Source organism: Oryctolagus cuniculus, chromosome 8 (genome assembly GCF_964237555.1).
Source record: "Oryctolagus cuniculus chromosome 8, mOryCun1.1, whole genome shotgun sequence".
NCBI classification, from domain to species: Eukaryota; Metazoa; Chordata; class Mammalia; order Lagomorpha; family Leporidae; genus Oryctolagus; species Oryctolagus cuniculus.
This window is the reverse complement of record NC_091439.1, coordinates 95935683-95953686: the sequence shown is the minus strand read 5'-3', so window position 1 is coordinate 95953686 and position 18004 is coordinate 95935683. Positions and strand designations below refer to the sequence as shown.

The 18004-nt window shown below is 37.9% G+C and overlaps 1 protein-coding gene across 1 annotated transcript; it reads right to left on the bottom strand.

The window, feature by feature from the left end:
• Positions 1–5734: 5734 nt before the first annotated feature.
• Positions 5735–16733, bottom strand: LOC100338077 (UDP-glucuronosyltransferase 2B31). The gene is made up of 6 exons (XM_002717127.5): positions 15960–16733; positions 14400–14548; positions 12593–12724; positions 9908–9995; positions 8858–9077; positions 5735–6248 (listed from the first exon to the last, which is right to left on the bottom strand). The coding sequence occupies exons 1-6, from the start codon at positions 16681–16683 to the stop codon at positions 5969–5971; spliced, it is 1593 nt and encodes a 530-aa protein (XP_002717173.3). The 5' UTR covers positions 16684–16733; the 3' UTR covers positions 5735–5968.
• Positions 16734–18004: the final 1271 nt, after the last annotated feature.

The following is an 18004-nucleotide window of genomic DNA, read 5'->3' as shown; positions in this document are numbered from 1 at the left end:
AGGCCCTGCCTGTCCTGGGTCTGGAAGTCTCTATCTCAGCTAATAAATTCACTTTATAAACTAGAGCAGTCTCAGTCACTGCCAAAGGCTGTGTCCCTTCTGTGGTCAGAATTGTTGAGTTCTGAAACATGTAAGTTTGTTAATTAGCATAAGCAAAATCAGAACAAAACCAATTGTGAGTTGTGTGTGGCCTTAAGATGGAAAGGCTATCCTCATGTAGATCATAGGAATGGAAATTAAATCTAATTAATTCTAATTTCACTGAGGTGGTTGTTCTCAGTAGCACCTGGTAAGGTCCCTTTCACTGCTGTAACTGATCTGAAGTGGATCGTTCTATGAAGGGCTTGCTCAGGAATTTCTAATGTTGGAGCTTCTATTAAAAGTTCCCCTGTCCTGCACAGTGTGTCAGTGTCAGGGCCTTTTAAAGCCTCATACCAAGGCTTGCAATCCAATTCTTGGAATCCAGATTCCACAGAATCCTACCATTCCCAGAAATATCCTGAGTTGCCCTTTTACATAGAATAGCTTTCTTTTTCCCTTGACTGAGAAAGAACACTTTTCTGGAGTTAGAACATATGCCAGGTTCCCTACCTCTAGTTTAGAAACCTGAGCTTTGTTTGGAAACTTCTGTATCATAACTTTCCCAGATTTTGGGTTTAGAGGAATGCAGAAGAAATTTTCCCCTAGGTAAAGGTTTATCACACAGTAAGATGCATTGAAACAACCATCTCATTAGTAGTCCTGAGGCCTTAACCCTCCTTCACTCTGTATTTGACCTTGTGTTAAAACATATGATATAGAAATGTCACAGAGAGACATGGATCCAAGAATTTATGTTTGAGAATTTAAAGAAACACTTAAGAATACAGCCAATGGAGTTTAATACTTAGACATAACTAGACTTTATAACACATAAGAATATAACATGTTAGAACAAAGTAAATCTTTGGGAACAAGTTTTACCATTAATGCTAATTCTGTAGTTTTTTGAGGAAAGAGGTCTTGATTGGGAAGTTAGTAGATACTTGTTAATTTAACAATCAGCACTCTTATGTATGATGTTAGTGACCACCCGAGGCTCTTGACATGAGCTGCCGAGGCTATGGAAGCCTTTTGAAACCACAAACTACATCAGTATTTAGACGAGGCCATAAACAAAGTGGAAGTTCTCTCCTCGCTTTAGAGAAAAGTACCTCCTTCTTTGATGACTACTTCTTTCCACTGAGGTCTCACCTAGGGAGGTTCTCCATGTAGGGTCACTTTTTGCACAAGTGTGCTGGCTTTCCATTCCTGGAATGCTCTTGTGGGTTTTTCAGCTGGAACAAGAATGCCTTTAGAGCTGACCCGGAGGTCACTGAGCATTACTTACAACAATTGCCATTCTATGAGTCTGCTGTATGGACTGCTTCCCACGTTGGAGCATTCTCTCCTCCTCAAGCCTATCTATATTATCAAAGAACACTTAAAATGATATTTTATGAACCAGATCATGGGGATTTGAAATGCCATACAAACTGTACCCTTAGAAGTAAGTCCATAGGAATGTATGCAGAACTATACAGCTCAACAGTCTCTTTGTAGGACCTAAGAAGCAGAAATAGATATGACGACCCACAAGCCTAATCATCTGTAAGCTTGTGACTTGGATACCTTGCACTAACTATAATTTTGACACCTTAGGTTCTACATTTACACCCCAAATTGGGTCCATTATTTTACCCAGCCCACTGAAGGGGCTCCCTATTTCCACTAACTAGCATAAAGCCAAAGTAACATACAGAAATGAAAACAGAATGCTTCCTGGTCTGGGAAACAGCAGAAGGCCTAAGGGAAAACCACTTGGTCTGTGATGAAATCTCAGAAGGCCACCTCTAGATCTGGGTTACGGAATCCCAGGAAGCCACCACCATGCCTGATATATGGAATCCCAGAAAGCTCAAGAGAACCAGTGTAAAACTAAAATTAAAAAAAAAAAAAAACTGAAATTTAAAATTCTCACTGGAGCCTGCATTGTGGTGTAGTGGGTAAAGCCATAGCCTGTAGTGGCAGTATTCCATAGAAGCACCCGTTTGAGCCCTGGCTGCTCCCTTTCCAATCCAGCTCTCTTCTATGCCCTGGGAAAGCAGTGAAAGATGGCCCTTGTATCTGTGTGCGAACCCAGAAGAAGCTCCTGGCTCCTGGTTTTGGATCAGCCCAGCTCCTGTACTTGTGGCCATCTGGGGAGTGAACCAGTGGATGGAAAACCTCTTTCTCTCTGCCTCTTCCTCTCTGTAACTCTGCCTCTCATATAAATAAATAAATATTAGGAAAAAATTCTCCCTATTGGCCAGGCATTTAGCATATGATCAACTATGGGGGCCACCATATTGTGTTGTTGGTGAGGTCTTTGGCCCATCTTCCAGTCAGGGCAGAAGTCCCCCTGGTGCTGCCACATTGGGGGTAGCATTTGTTGCCCACTTTGAAGTAAAGGTGGAAGTACCCATAGCAGCCACTGGCTTCTAAACCACGTTTTTACTGGAACTCATCTTATGAGGTGGAAGTTCATATCAAAAGGAAGAAGGAAAGAAAAAAGAAAAGAAAATGGAATAGACAGTAGTCTAGCGTTAAGAGAGGTTCAATAATTCAGTCTCTGCTACCCATGTAAAAAATCTGGATTGCGTTTCTGGCTCCTCATCTCTATCCACCCAGTCCCAGCCATTGTGAGAATTTGAGGACTGAAATATTAGATGGGAGCTTTCATAGTCGCCCTGTTTGTTTTTCTGTCCATCTGCCTACCTGTCACATAAATAAATTTAAAAACAAATTTTGAAAGGGACCAGATTTCAAAGGTAGCCTCGTACAAATGATGGAATTCTTTTTATTTATTTATTTATTTTTGACAGGCAGAGTGTAAAATGAGAGAGAGACAGAGAGAAAGGTCTTCCTCTGCCGTTGGTTCACCATCCAATGGCCGTTGTGACCTGCACACTGTGGCCTACACACAGTGCTGATCCGATGGCAGGAGCCAGGTGCTTATCCTGGTCTCCCATGGGGCACAGGGCCCAAGTAATTGGGTCATCCTCCACTGCACTCCCTGGCCACAGCAGAGAGCTGGCCTGGAAGAGGGGCAACTGGGACAGAATCCAGCACCCGACCGGGACTAGAACCCGGTGTGCCAGCACCGCAAAGCGGAGGATTAGCCTAGTGAGCCACGGCGCTGGCCAATACTTTTTTATTTTTGTCATTACACACTGAACATTATTATTGGTAAAGTTACTAGTTAACATTTTACCTTTTTGTGATAATATCTTTCGTGTGTACTTGCCCTCAAGAATCTTGACAGAAACTCCCTGATTTCTGTGTTCCTCGCTAACATTGTGATGACATCAGAACTCTGTGTTGTGCCAGTTTAGTATCTATTTGTTTTTTATCAGACTGTTAACACCAAAGTTATTATCAATCACAAGCATTTATCATTTTAGCATTTATCATGTGTATCTTTGTTGAAAAAGTGATTGACCAGAGCCATTCTGACCGCTTACTTTTCACACAGGAAGCGTCTGTACTCAATCTTAAGCAGAATAAAAGAGGCTCAGTCAGTATGTGCCCACTATTAGGACGTTTCCTTCTAACCTCTCACTGAAGCCAAGCAAGGGCTGATGCAATCATCGTGGCCCTATCTTCTGTCAGCTCGCTGACCATTGGTCCCAGGGAAAAGACCGCAACTCCCTTTTCTCTAGAGCTCAGCACAAAGTTTTCCATTTCCTGTGCAGAGAGGACTTGCTCCTTCACAAAAGGGCAGCAGCACAGCAAATACTAGTGAAAGGACTGATGCCAACAACTAAGGAGTGAAAGTTAAATATTATCAGAGTATTAGAGTGTTGGTCACTGTTCAGATCTGCACAATTCTGGCTGTTGCAGCCATCTGGGGAGTGGACCAGCAAATGGAAGACCTCTCTTTCTCTCTCTCTCTGCCTCTGCCTCTCTACAATTCTGCCTTTCAAATAAATAAATAAATCTTAAAAAAAGAAGCCTAAGAGGAATGGAGAGTGAGCTGAAAGGAAAGACTTTTCCAAATAGCACCATCTCAGCAGTTAGGAGTTATTATAATTCAAATCCCACATACATTCCAATGGGAAATGGCTTGAGCAGGAAGAAGGGAATTACTTTGCTCTATTTTTAGGGATAAAGTTACCTGGAGGCTGCATGTGAAATCGGAGATGACCCCCTAAAATTCATACAAAAATGTGGCCCTTAAAATTCCCCAGAAGTGCCATCTGGGGTGCCACATATGCTACAGGAATTTGGGGTGCCATATGATATCACCATATACTTATTAATAAATCCTCAATATTAATAAGCATGAGAGGGTTCTTTCCTAATATTTAGAGAAGAATTCTAAATACTGGCACAGATAAACTGGCAGCATGGTATATTTTAAGCCTTTATTTAGTGAGAAAGATGCATAGAAGAGTGAGAGCTTTATTTAAGAGAGAGGTAAATCTGGGTTTATACCAAGCACCAAGAACCAGCCACGTGGAGGAGCATCTAGGCCAGGAAGCCTAGGGCAGGTGGCCAGAAGACCATGCGCCCTGGAGGCGCAAGGCTATAGCAAGCCCCCTCCTGGCAAGAGGCCAGGGAAGAAGAGAAGGGCGGGACACACCATGTCCCAGGCTTTTAACCCACTTCCAAAGGGGAGTGGTTAATTAACCTGATTAGCTGGTGCGCACCCAGGTGTGGTCAGGTAGGGGGATGAGGTCACTCAGGGGCCTGCTGAAGGTATCAAGTAGGGGGTGAGGTGACAGATGGGCGTGGCAAGGCGTGGTCTTCCAGCTCACAAACCTAATCAATTTTAGCCTGTGTGCTTGCCTACTTCACATGCCCAGTAAAAGCCAATCAGAAATACTAGTTTCCAAAGCCAAATGGAAAAGTGAGTCATTTTCATGTTTTAAACTCATTGAATAACTTCTATGGAAAAAGAATAAAACTACAAAATTATGAGCCAAAATGAAGTTAAAGTTTTGTGTGTTATTGAAAAAATAACAATGAGATTTTTTTAAATATAATTCTTTTTTGACAGGCAGAGTGGACAGTGAGAGAGAGAAAGAAAAAGATCTTCCTTTTCCGTTGGCTCACCCCCAATGGCTGCTGCGGCCAGCGCGCTGTGGCCGGCCCACTGCGCTATTGCTAAACCAGGAGCTTCTCCTGGTCTCCCATGAGGGTGCAGGGTCCAAGCACCTGGGCCATCTTCCACTACACTCCCGGGCCACAGCAGAGAGCTGGCCTGGAAGAGGAGCAACCACAACCGGACAGAATCACGTGCCCGACTGGGACTAGAACCTGGGGTGCCGGCACCGCAGGGGGAGGATTAGCCTATTGAGCCCCAGCACCAGCCACAATGAAATTTTTTTAAATTAAAATATTTGAGAGAGAGAGAAAAAGAGAGAGAGAATTTTCATCTCCTAATTCACTCAGTAAATATTTACAATAGTAGTGGCTGTGCCAGGATGAAACCAGAAACCAGGAACTCATTTCAGGTATAACACAAATGCTGCATGAACCCAAGGAGTCCCATCAGCAGAAACTGGAATCAGAACTGGAGAGGCCAAGGCTCAAACCCAGGCATTCTCATATTGAATGTAGGCATTGAACCTCTGTGCAAAACACAGGAAGACTAAATTCTTTGTGGTCATGTGTCCATGAAAAATCTGTGAATCATTATTCAGCTTATTTAGTATTAAAAGAGAAACTGAAATGTTGCATAATTTTTTTATTTGCCATAGATTGCTTTCTTTGGCCTGAGATATTTCTAATTTTTCAAAAGTTATTAATTCCTGGGAAACAAATTTGTACTTGACAAGGTAAATTGCAAAAACTAGTTTTGTCACAGGAGGAAAGGAACCTTGCATCACAGTTTCTTCTGCATTTTGTGCCTTTCAATTAGAGAACTCCCAAATATCAGGACTCTCAGCATCAGACTTAGGTAGAATCATTCCTTTTTGTTCTTCTTTCCAGTTTTAACAAACATTTTGTATGAAAACAGACAACACTCTAGGATTATGAACACTACAGTTCCCACACAGGCCAGCAGGAACCCAATCACATCCAGAGAGTGGTACTGGTACCAGGTGAGGTCGTGGGCTGCAACCCGAAGGTGCTTGGCCCCTTTGTGGCGCATGACATACTCGATCCAGAAGACTGCTCGATCCAGGGGCTTTGTGGGTTGATCGTGGTGAATTCTTGATAACCTCATAGCATTCTCTTTATATCTATAGGAGAGAATAAAGATATCAACATTAAGAGGAAGTTAATTTGCTCAAGCACAACAAGTCCAAAGATACTAGTATTACAAGGAAGTCAATCTGCCTAAGTATATCATGTCCATATCGTTTTTATGAAAAGTGCCATGAATCATTCCACAAATACACAATAGAATTGCTATATAGTTGGTGCAATTTTGCTGATAACCTCAGAAAATGTTTCAGGCTTAATTGAAATTTTCTTATTGAGAAATATTTTCCAAGGCAATAATTGAAAATTGGGAGTCAAAGTTAAATGTTCCTTCGCTGAGTAAATGGTAATGTGTTACTCAAATTTTCAACTGAGATTGTGAAAAAGCAATTTGAGAACAATCGACTTGAAGCTTTTAAAGAGAAATTATTTCATGGTGGGTGAAATACCTCTAATCTGAATGGTCACCTTAAAAGATACCTTTCCTGGTTACATTAGCATAGCAGTCCTAGCCAATTGTAATATTTAGTGTTTACTTTGCTATTTCTTTCCTAACATTTTAAACCATACTGTATTTCCTATAGTAAACATATGATGCCTGCATGAAATATCTAAAAAACTGCACATATCCTAAGTGAACAGCTGGAAAGTTTATAATTAGGTTGAAAATTGTGACAAAGTGAGAATGTCAATGTACCTACTAATCAGATCATGGTCTAGGATGCTGCATCTTCACTCCTCAGGAACCATTTCATTCACTAATCCTGTTCCCAACTTAAGCATTTTGCTGACTTGTAATACCATATATTTATTCTTCTCCTCTATACATTGGAATCATATGGTATGTACTCATTTCTCTCTGACTTTTGTGTAAGATTTGTTTAACTCTGTTGCTGTACAATATTCTGTTGTAAAATAATACCAGGGATTATCTCTTCATTCAATACTTGATGGGCATTGGGTTTATCAAAAAGATTTTCCCATGGGTAATAACTCTGTTATGAAAATTCTTGGGTATGTCTTTTGGTTTTCATAGACATATTTTCTAGTGGATTTTTACATAGTATTGGGATTGCTGAAGCAAAGGGACACGTGTGAGTTCCTTGCTGATTATGAAAAACAAAGCAGATTCCAACATTTCCAAAAACCACAGATTTTTTTCAGTTTCTTTTTCTTATTTTAAAAAATGTATTTAGGTTATACAAGTTTCATGTATTTCATATACACAGATTTAGGAACATGGTGACATTTCAGGATCTCCTCTCCCTCCCAGCCATATCCCATCTCTTTTTCCTCCTTCCAATCATATTCATAGAGTTTTTTAATCTACGTTCTTTGCATTTTTTTTCTTTTACTTACAACATAAGCAGATCATCTACTCTTTATTGTTTGAATATTTTCAAATTTGATGAGGCTTTAAAATGAATATCATTCGCCCAATTCTGGTAGCTATTTTGATGGCTCATAAAATGTTTATTCCCAGTTGAAATATAGATCATATAGGTTATATGTGTTTATTTTGTTCTTCAAATCTCTTATTTAAGTTTTCATATGTTAGAGAAATCCCACCTGCAAGTTCTAGCCAAAGCTGGAGTCAGATATTCAATCCAGACCTACCACCTGTGATGCAAATACTTGAAGTATCATCTGTTGCTTCCCAGGGTATAAATTAGCAACAATGCTGGAATGGAGGTCGTGAGTGGGAACTGAACCTTGGCACTCCAATATAAGACACTGGCATCTCATGTGGCCTCAATGGCTAGACTAGAGACTTATCTTTATGTTGTCATCTTTTAATTAATTAATTTTAGCTTTTTCTGTTTTTAAAAGATTGATGTAATTCATAGATTGAATTCCAAGTTTTGATGAATTCACATTAAATCTCTGTTCCCATTCCATATTTTCTTTTCTATCTAGGTACAAGCTGGTGTTTCTTTTATTATATACTTCCTAAACTTTCAAAAATCAATCTCATAATTTATTTCTCCACTTTTTTGTTTATAAATGTATTTTACAGTGTTCCTTTATGTGATACCCTCCTTATATGGTAATAATATTATAGTATTAAGTCATAGTATTAATGACTGTTATGTTGAGGGTGGTCATGCTATGTACTGCATATCACACAGCATCATTTACTTTGGAGCATGACAAAAATTAATTCTTAAATATTTTCTCATCAGTTATCACAAATCCTATTTTTTCAAGAAAGTGAAAAAAAATTTACAATAGTATGTATTTCACAATATTATAAGTCTGTCACAATAATGATAAAATTATGAGCGAAAAGACTTATATTTCCAGAAAATTTAGGTAAAGAATTAAAATATTTCATCCTGTTCCTTTGGTTTATCATTCTTTCCTGTGTGTATTCTGCCATACTTAAAGATAATTCTCTATTTTTATAATTAAATGCATAGGTTCAATATTTCTTGTATGCGCCAAAATTGTTTAACTAATTGATTATCCCTTAAATCTATGAGGTCAAGTGTGACCTTGAAATGACTTTGTTGTTAAAAACAGAATTCAAATAGGATGCATCCTTCACACTCTTTCAAAATTACCCTCTTCAATAAGTTTGGAACTCATACTGATGACTAGAAACCATGTAGAAATACTACCTAAAAAAATGGACACTTATACTCACGATGGATTGTAAATGACTGTCTTCAATGCATTGAGTAAGTCTGTACTTGTCATTGTGTTAAAATCCAGTCTCACAGCTGCTCCCTTGGCCTGCATATGAACGATGTTATCAGGTTGATCCGCAAACAAAGGAATGCCCACCATAGGGACGCCATGGTAGATCGCCTCATAGATGCCATTGGTGCCACCATGAGTTATAAAAGCCTTGGTTTTTGGATGACCTATGGTTTGGTGAATTTCAGAAAATTGTTAATCATGAGTCTTTGCAGTGAAATGAGAAGTATGTAATACAAGACTTCAAAATGGGTGGTGTTTTCTAGATAACAGATTATATTAGACATGACTGAACATTGAAAATAACTTCATTTCTCAGAACAAGAGGCACTGAAGTCCACTGGAGAGGCAAATAAAAGTCACATAGGAGATGTGAATATAAGCTAGCCAAATAGACAAAAATGAGAATACTTTGTGTAACAGAAGCAGAATACTAGCATATTAGAACATTTTCTCTTGATAAAATTGTGAAGTTATTGGGCCTGAAAGTTGGGCATTCAAGTACACAAGTACTGGTGAAATCAGAAAAAGAGAGGCTACTATTCATCATGAAATGTGTTACCATTTTCTGAGAGATATTATGGATTTATTTTCATAGAAAATTCACTTGTAATCAAAGAAGAGCTATTATTTTTCAGTGACATTGAAATGCTCCTGAATAGCAGAAAATGTGACAGCTGTAGATATAGGAGATAGTAGGTCAAGTGTGAAATAGGAGATAAATGTTGGAAATTATTTAAAAAATTATCTGACAGAAACAATTACAGCTGATTTAATGATACTTTAATTCTTGCCATAAAGATTATAAGTATGTGCAGTAAAATATCAATTTTTATAGTATACAATTTTTCATTCTTAGGACTAGAAAATAAAGACATAATCACTTTATAATTAAATATTTTAATAATAAATGTTCAGCAGAATTGCTTCCTATTGAATTGTTTTCATTTTTATTGATTGTCATTCATAATTTCGTGTTTTTTCTTCAGGGTCTTACCTAGTAAATCATTCTGGGGGATCCACTTATACAGTCGGGTATTGGATCCTAAGGAACTTGGCTTCTGGCCATCAAATCTCCAGAAAATCTTGTAGGTAAAGAAAATGCCTCATACCATTAGTGGAAGTTCAAAGATACAACATGTCTGAATTTTCAAGAACTTAAGACTTCATCTAATTGAACACCTTCCAAATACAGATAAAGTATTGAAGAAAAGATGTTTGAAGCTAAGAAAATTATAAAGTTGTAGCAAACAGAATATCTCATTTTCATGAATGCAGTGCAATCATGATCTTCATTTATAGAAGCTTAGGGTAATGTGATTATCAGTCACAAAAATCAAGTGTTTTACAAATTCTTAAGGAGTCGATGTAATTTTAGTGTGGAAAATTGAACCAAATTAAAAAAAAGCTTCACATTCATTGTTTTAACCCAGTTCTCATCCTCCAAAGCTAATATTGTCTTCTTCCATTCTTTTTGAGAGATACAAGAAAGAATTTACTTCTATCTGCTTCTTCCTCAAGTTATGTATTATAGTTTTAGTTTTCATTTGTTTACAAAAGATTATATATAATCAAACAGTTGTGAATATAAGTGACCAGTGAATTCTAAGTAGAAAGAATTTATAACCTCTTTTAAATTACAAATGATTAACTACCATGAAGAAAAGTTACACTTGACAGATTTCAACCTGAATCCAATGGTCTATCACTATTGCTGACTTAGAAATTCTTCAGGTATAAAAACCACTGTGTCTGTCAATGTAGGAACAATAATATGTCGTTGAAACTGTTGAAAAATTCTAAACTGTGATGCTACTAAATTTTGTTTAACAGCCTGATTACACTTTCATGATGCACTACAAGACTTGATTGCAGTTACTAGCAAGGCCTTATAGACCAAAGCCATTTTCATGACTAGAATCAAATGAGGAACTGAATTTGTAATTCCCAAGAAATCCCCATAAAGCAGAATATAATTTATGAGTGCTCAACCTCTTTTTTCTCTATGGGTATTCTTTTTTTATTTATTTATTTTTTTATTTTTGACAGGCAGAGTGGACAGTGAGAGAGAGAGAAAGAGAGAAAGGTCTTCCTTTGCCGTTGGTTCACCCTCCAATGGCCGCCACGGCCGGTGCGCTGCGACCTGCGCACAGCACTGATCCGATGGCAGGAGCCAGGTGCTTTTCCTGGTCTCCCATGGGGTGCAGGGCCCAAGCACCTGGGCCATCCTCCACTGCACTCCCTGGCCACAGCAGAGAGCTGGCCTGGAAGAGGGGCAACCAGGACAGAATCCGGCGCCCCAACCGGGACTACAACCCGGTGTGCCGGCGCTGCTAGGCAGAGGATTAGCCTAGTGAGCCACGGCGCTGGCTTCTATGGGTATTCTTTTTTAAGATTTCTTTATTTATTTGAAAATTAGAGTTACACAAAAAGAAGGGGAGACAGTGAGAGACAGAGAGACGGAATCTTCCATCCTTATTTCCCAATTGGTCACACAGCCAGGCATCCAGGGCTGGTCCAGCCCAATCCTGGACCCTGGACCTCCATCTGGGTCTCTCATATGGGTGGCAGGGGCCCCAGTAGTTTAGCCATATCATACTTCTTTCTTAGGCTTATTGGAAGGAGCTGGATTGGAAGGAAAGTAGCCGGGACTACAACAGGCAATCTGATAGAGTATGACGGTACTAAGGGTGTCTTAACTCACTGCCTCACAATGTTAACCCCTATTTTATAAATATTAAGGTAGCATTAGGTTCACAGTAAACAATTGCTTTAGACATTAGAAGATACTATGCAGGAAACTAAAAGGTAGTTAACAAACAACTGAAGCCAACAGGCATATCTAAATATTAAAAATAAGTTACTAATACACATTTTGGAGCTAAGGGCATCTGAGTCGTTTCAAATGCCAGACTTCTCATACTCCCTTCTCCTTCCTTAGTCAGGAGGAAGTGTTAATCTGATGTATTAAATGCAGCATCTTTGTGGGGTCACATTTTATAATCCATAAAGTCCACTTCCAGGGAGAGATACATCGCTATCCTTTCCTTACATCCTCCTGCTTGAGACTGGCAGGGGCCAGTTCCACAGCACAACCTGTTTTTTTCTCTTTCTCTAAATCTACTTGGCTCAGGGAGGGGGTGGGTATCTGCACTCAAGACTGGTGGACTTTAGGCAACGTTTTCTGCACTGACCTCTGAACAGCTCACTGAATAGGGCTTTTCCAACATTGGAAAATGGTCAGGATATCACAGGAAGCCTAAATTACATGATTCAAGTCTGCCTTTTGTCAGTAATAATCAACATTTTACTGTTTTCTGATAATGTTGTATAGAAAGAACAATGGCCCTAAGTGTGCTGAAGAAAGAAGGATCAAATACAGCAGAATTTGGTGGTTTTTGTCCACTTGCCTACAATATCATGATATTACTAATATTTCATACTCTTCCCTGTTTATATATTTCTTACTGATCATAATGATGTCAACATCGATGTTTATCAGTCAAAAACAACCAGTATCATTTTGGCATCCATAATTTATATGTTTGTTTGAAATTATTTCAGAGATAAATCAGAGCTATTATAAGTTTACCTTTCACACAGGAAGGTTCTGTAATTAGATCTCTGCAAAACTTAACAAAATCACTCAGTAACTGCCCAACACTAAGGACTTTTTGCTAACCTTTTGTGGCAGCTGGGCAAGCGCTGATGCGATCACATTGGCCCTTTCCTCTGTCATGTTGCTGACCATGGACCCCAGGGAAAACACCACCACTCCCTCTTCCCCAGAGCTCTGCACAAAGTCTTCCATCTCCTGTGAAGGGAAAATTAGCTCTGTAACAAATGAGAAAACACTAGCAAACATAATCAATAGGAATCCTGCAAAAGACTTGAAAATCAAGGATATTAGTGTGGCCTCTGTTTTTCAATTGACCCAAACACTTAAGTTCTCTGGGAGGAGATGTGTAGTATGAAATAGATGGCTGGTATTATGCATTTGTGTTAAAATGTATGTGTCTTTATATAAGGAAGAAGCAAAATAGAGCCATTACACAATTTTTGAGGGAATTGGTGTTAGAAATTACACACAAATTCTCAATGTATTATTTATTAAACACTAATACAGGATGTTTTGGAAGCATGCACTACGGGTCGTTCATTTAGCTTCGGTTCTAATTGCTAGAGTTCTATTAAATTACATGAATATATCCTAGGAAGGGAATCTGAAGATTTATTTTAGTTTGGAGTCATTGATAGTTTACTAGTCTCTTGATGAACACAGAGGAAATGTTACTTTTGGTTAGGATCGTTTTATATGTGTTTTTTTCAGTACTAAAATCATTCATTTCCCAACTTTTGGTTGTCAGTTTTTCAAACATTTCTGATATAGTACCTCATAAAATGGAAGGTTAAGGTAACGACCACTTATGAGTCTTTTATTAGTAGTAGTATTTCCTTTGCAATAGTTCTAAGGATCCTATGTCCAGAGCCCTATATGTGTAGTTACACATTTGAGTCACCAATATTGGTGCATGTTTACAGATGACATAATTGATATAAATTTTTTCATTTTTACATGTTTACAAATGACAAATTCACATGTTTCTTTCACCTTTGGACAAAGAAATGTGGCATGTATAACTGATTGTGAGGGACCCTCTGCATCACCTCACATCCCAAAAATGAACCACAGTGGAAGGAGTCACCAAAGTCTTTTCCAATAGTCATTCTGTCAGCCTCTTAATTCTCTCACACCATGTAAGCTAGTGAGGACACGCTGACTTGACATTATTTGAGGATTATTCTCATTTGTGATCCCCAATATGTGGTAATTTAAAATTAACTGCATTGTATATAAAAATTATTCCATATTTTCAATATACTCTCTCATCAAGAAGTGAAACATAGGGCCAAAAGTTTCTGAAATGTCTTATCAGAATAGATTACTCATTTCTTTTTATTTATATTTTGAATTCCTAATTTTCTTTTTTTCCTTTGAACTAATAACTAAACCCTTCCAATCTGAAAAAAAAATGTATCTCATGATCGTAATTAGTGACATAAGCTTCTTTTCTTTTTTTTAAAGATCTACTTTATTTATTTCAAAGACGAGTTATAGAGAGAGGTAGAGACAGAGAGAGAGAGAGATGTCTTCCATACGCTAGTTCACTACTCAACTGACCTCAATGGCTGGAGTTGAACCAAGCCAAAGCCAGGAGCCAGGTGCTTCTTTTGGGTCTCCCACGTGGGTGCAGGGCCCCAGTGACTTGGGCCATCTTCCACTGCTTTCCCAGGCACATTAACAGGGGGCTAGATCAGAAGTAGAGCACCCAGGACTTGAACTGGTGCCCGTATGGGAGAGGTCGTTTTACCCCAGTTCCAATATCTTTCTGTGAGTTAAACTCTCTGAATGCATAATGCAGAATTATTTCCACTAGAAACGTCAAGAACACAAACAACAACAACAAATCAGTGTAGCACAGGTTCACCTTAGGCAAAGGCTTGGCAGGTCTGCAATGGAGTCCTCCAACAAAATGGAAATTGGGTAAGAATGGGCGAGGAAATTCCAAATCCCAGTAGGTTCGGATGAGCCACATGTCAGCTTTTCTCATTGTCTCAGATAGTGTAGTGGGTCTTCCTGAACGAAAAATACAGAATTTATAGCACATGGGAAAAATTGTCATGTGAATATGCCAGTTAATGATCTTAGACAATTTTGAATTATGTAGCCAAGGTTGTTTAAATGTTCCAATTGGGGTTTAAAAAATCTGTATGTATCATATAATGCACATTATAATTTTTGTAGTTCTTAACAAGAGCTCTGGAAACATTTTATGCTAAGGTCTAATTATTCATAGGCCATTAAAATTATAAACTGTAAAATTAGCCTGCGACAGATTTATTGAATTTTGAGACCACCCGGCAGTTGCTTTGGCAGGGACAGATAAAATGATTTTCCAGCTTTATAAAGCTTGCAGGCTGGATGCACCCCACTGCTGTACTTAAATAACTTGTGTGAGTCCACTTTCATATTTAATGTCACATCAGTATATTCTTCATCTCAAATATTTATGAAGATAAGCCAGCATGTAATTATGCAAATGAACATGCATTCTTTTTGTCTCTAAGGTCACAAAAATGACAAATATCAATTTAAAATCATTCTGACCTCCACAAGCAGTTTCCTGGAGGTATGTATTCTAATTTTCACAATTTAGTACATTGATTCTTAATTGTGGAATTTATTTTTGAGGTTTTTTGAGGGTATAACCGAATTCCTAGTAATTAGCTACAATACATTTCATTCATATCAGGAGACTAATAACATTGCATTACTAAAAATCAAAAATATTTGAATATAAAAGATGGAAACAACAAATTTACAAAATATGTGCTTGTACTCTACTGTAATGGGTATATCATTTATTATGAAAAATTATAACCATTAAAAATACAGACTAATAACTTGAATGTATTCTCTTCAAAAGAGTTTAGGATATGAATTTAGGATGAGAATTCATGATACATTGAGGACATGAGAAACCTCGAATTACAGTTGTCTGCTGAGACAGAGACATGGATCACCCAAGTGTGAGTGATTCTCCATTGTAATATAGGACGATATTTCCAGTTCTAAATGAGCACATTGATCCACGGAAGAGGAAACTATGCCACATATATATATCCACTTGCATGTAATACATATGTATATCTTTGATCTACGTGGCCATCAAGACAATTAGTCATATTTAAAATTGCTGTACTTACACATGAAAGAACATACATTCAGATGGGTATGTATTTCTATAGAGAAGTCGTTATTGGTTCAGTTTTCAAGGTTTTGATTTTCTGGAGTGTTTAGACACAGTTCTAACTGAACATCTATGTAAGCTTTTCCAGAGTATTTGCAAGAATAACAGATCATTTTACATTTCATTTCATCATTTTACTTATAAAAACAAATTACTCTGATTTTATACTCATTCAAGCTTGTCTTCAAAGGCTATGGATGGTTAGGACTTCACATCGTCAATTAAAACATGACTTACCTAGAACTTTGCTGTAAAATTGATCCCACTTCTTCTCATTAAATGTTTGGAACCAAAAGTCAAAATAGAACACATATATCATATTTTTCACCCTCTCCATAAATGTCATTTGATCAGTTAATTCTGATAAAACAATGGGCACATAGGAAGAAGGGAACATGAGTCCTCCACTATACTTTTCATAGGTGTAGCCAGGAGTGAAGCGGAGACTGTACACAAGGGGTGCTTCCAGAAGCTCAGCCAACAGCTCACCACAGGGACCTATGGCATCAGCAAGAACAATGTCAAACCTTGAGTCTTGTAGTTTCGCCATGAGTTTCTTGTTCAAAACAACTTCTTTACAAAACATTTTAATACAATCAGAATATTCCGAAAATATTTCTTGAACTTGTGAGAAATATTCCCAAAACATCTGTTTTTTAAAATCATATATCCATTTCCTGAGCCAACTTGTGAACAAACTCTCAAGATCATCTTTCATTAAAGATGTAGGATAAACTTCAAAGTTAATAGTTGATGTTTTGTTTGGATCCACAAGAATGGAAGCTGAAGATGTCAAAACAGTCACCTCATGGCCCCTCTGGATGAGCTCATCCAGGATGGTCTTCATATTAATCCAATGACTGTATTCTGTGGGCCACACCAACACCTTTCCACAGCTCCCAGAGCTGAAGCAACAACTCAGCTGCATTAGCAGAATAAGGGAGTTCCATTTCAAAGACATTTTGGCTTAATGCAATGCTTCTGTCAAATTATTCTTCCCTTCTGACAGAGAGCATAGTTATATGCAAGGATAAATCCATCAGGAAGTTAAATTATAACTCTTGCACTTCAAAGCAAAAACATCATATGAGCGATCTGACCATGTGGAAAGCAAGTGGGAAAACAAAATGCAGATGACCTTGTGTTACACAGTGTGTTAATATCTCATTTTGTTTGTGAGTGAAATCATCCATCTAAGACTGAATGGCCTTACATGTGCAAGTTACTTCCTTATAAAATATATTATATAATATTGTGGAGAACAGTAGTAACATGTTACAGGTTATTGTGACTGAAATCTCATTGACATAGAAATAGATCTTTCATGATGTATCATTAATGTATCATAAATTTTTAATGTTTCTAATTAAATTTTTCATAGTATATTTTTAGAATTGTGAGATCTTCACATTAATCGATTTTAGAAGAGCTTCATCTCCTTCAAAGAAGTATTTTACTTTCAGCCATCAACCGCACCATAATTTCTGCCAAACCAAAGCCTTGAACAACTACTAATCCAACTTTTGTCTCTGCAGATGCCCTGTTCTGGAAATGTGTGGGTATATCCATTTATGGATTCTAAAATCTAGGAATATATGCCCGTATATACGGCTGTATATCTGCGCCTCACTTTACTAATTGCTGTAGATTTATAGTTGGCCTTGATATAGGAAGGATAACCCTTCAAATATGTTCTTTTCAAGATTGGCTATTACTAGGTACCTTGAATATCTTTATGACTTTTAGGATCATCTTGTCAATTTATGTGATAGAGTCAGCTAGAATTTTGATAGTGGTGGTGTATGCTACTACAACTGCATCAAGTATTTCAATCAACAAGTGTGAAATATATTTCCATTTACTTAGCTCACATCAAGGGTCAAGGGGATTCTGGCGAAACAGATTTAATAGGATTCTTGTTGAGGACTGACCACGGTGATCAGACCACTGAGGGCATAGTAGGGAATGAAGAATCTGATCAGACATTGGGGATGCTTAGACACTGAGGAAGGGTAGATTTTAGGTAAATATTTTGCAAATTTCTCAATAAAGCTTTATTTCAAGAGAAAGTGCACAAATAGTCTTAGAAGTTTGAGAAATGACTAAAGCCAATAAATGCAGCCCGGGCTAAAGTTGTGATCCAGAAACTCAATCTGCGTCTCCCAGGTGGATGGCAGGGACTCACCCACATAAGTCATCAATCACTTACTACCTCCTAAGGTGCACATTAGCAGGAAGAAAGAATTGGACATGAGACTGGTACTCAAACCCAGGCATTTTTA

Bases quoted from the DNA above. Each gene is read 5' to 3' on its own strand.
- LOC100338077 (XM_002717127.5), bottom strand. From the start codon at position 16,683: ATGTCTTTGAAATGGAACTCCCTTATTCTGCTAATGCAGCTGAGTTGT. The intron at 14,549-15,959 runs GTAAGTCATGTT...TTTTTCGTTCAG, and splicing joins ATTTTACAGCAAAGTTCTAG to GAAGACCCACTACACTATCT. The intron at 9,996-12,592 runs GTTAGCAAAAAG...TTTACCTACAAG, and splicing joins TTGCCCAGCTGCCACAAAAG to ATTTTCTGGAGATTTGATGG.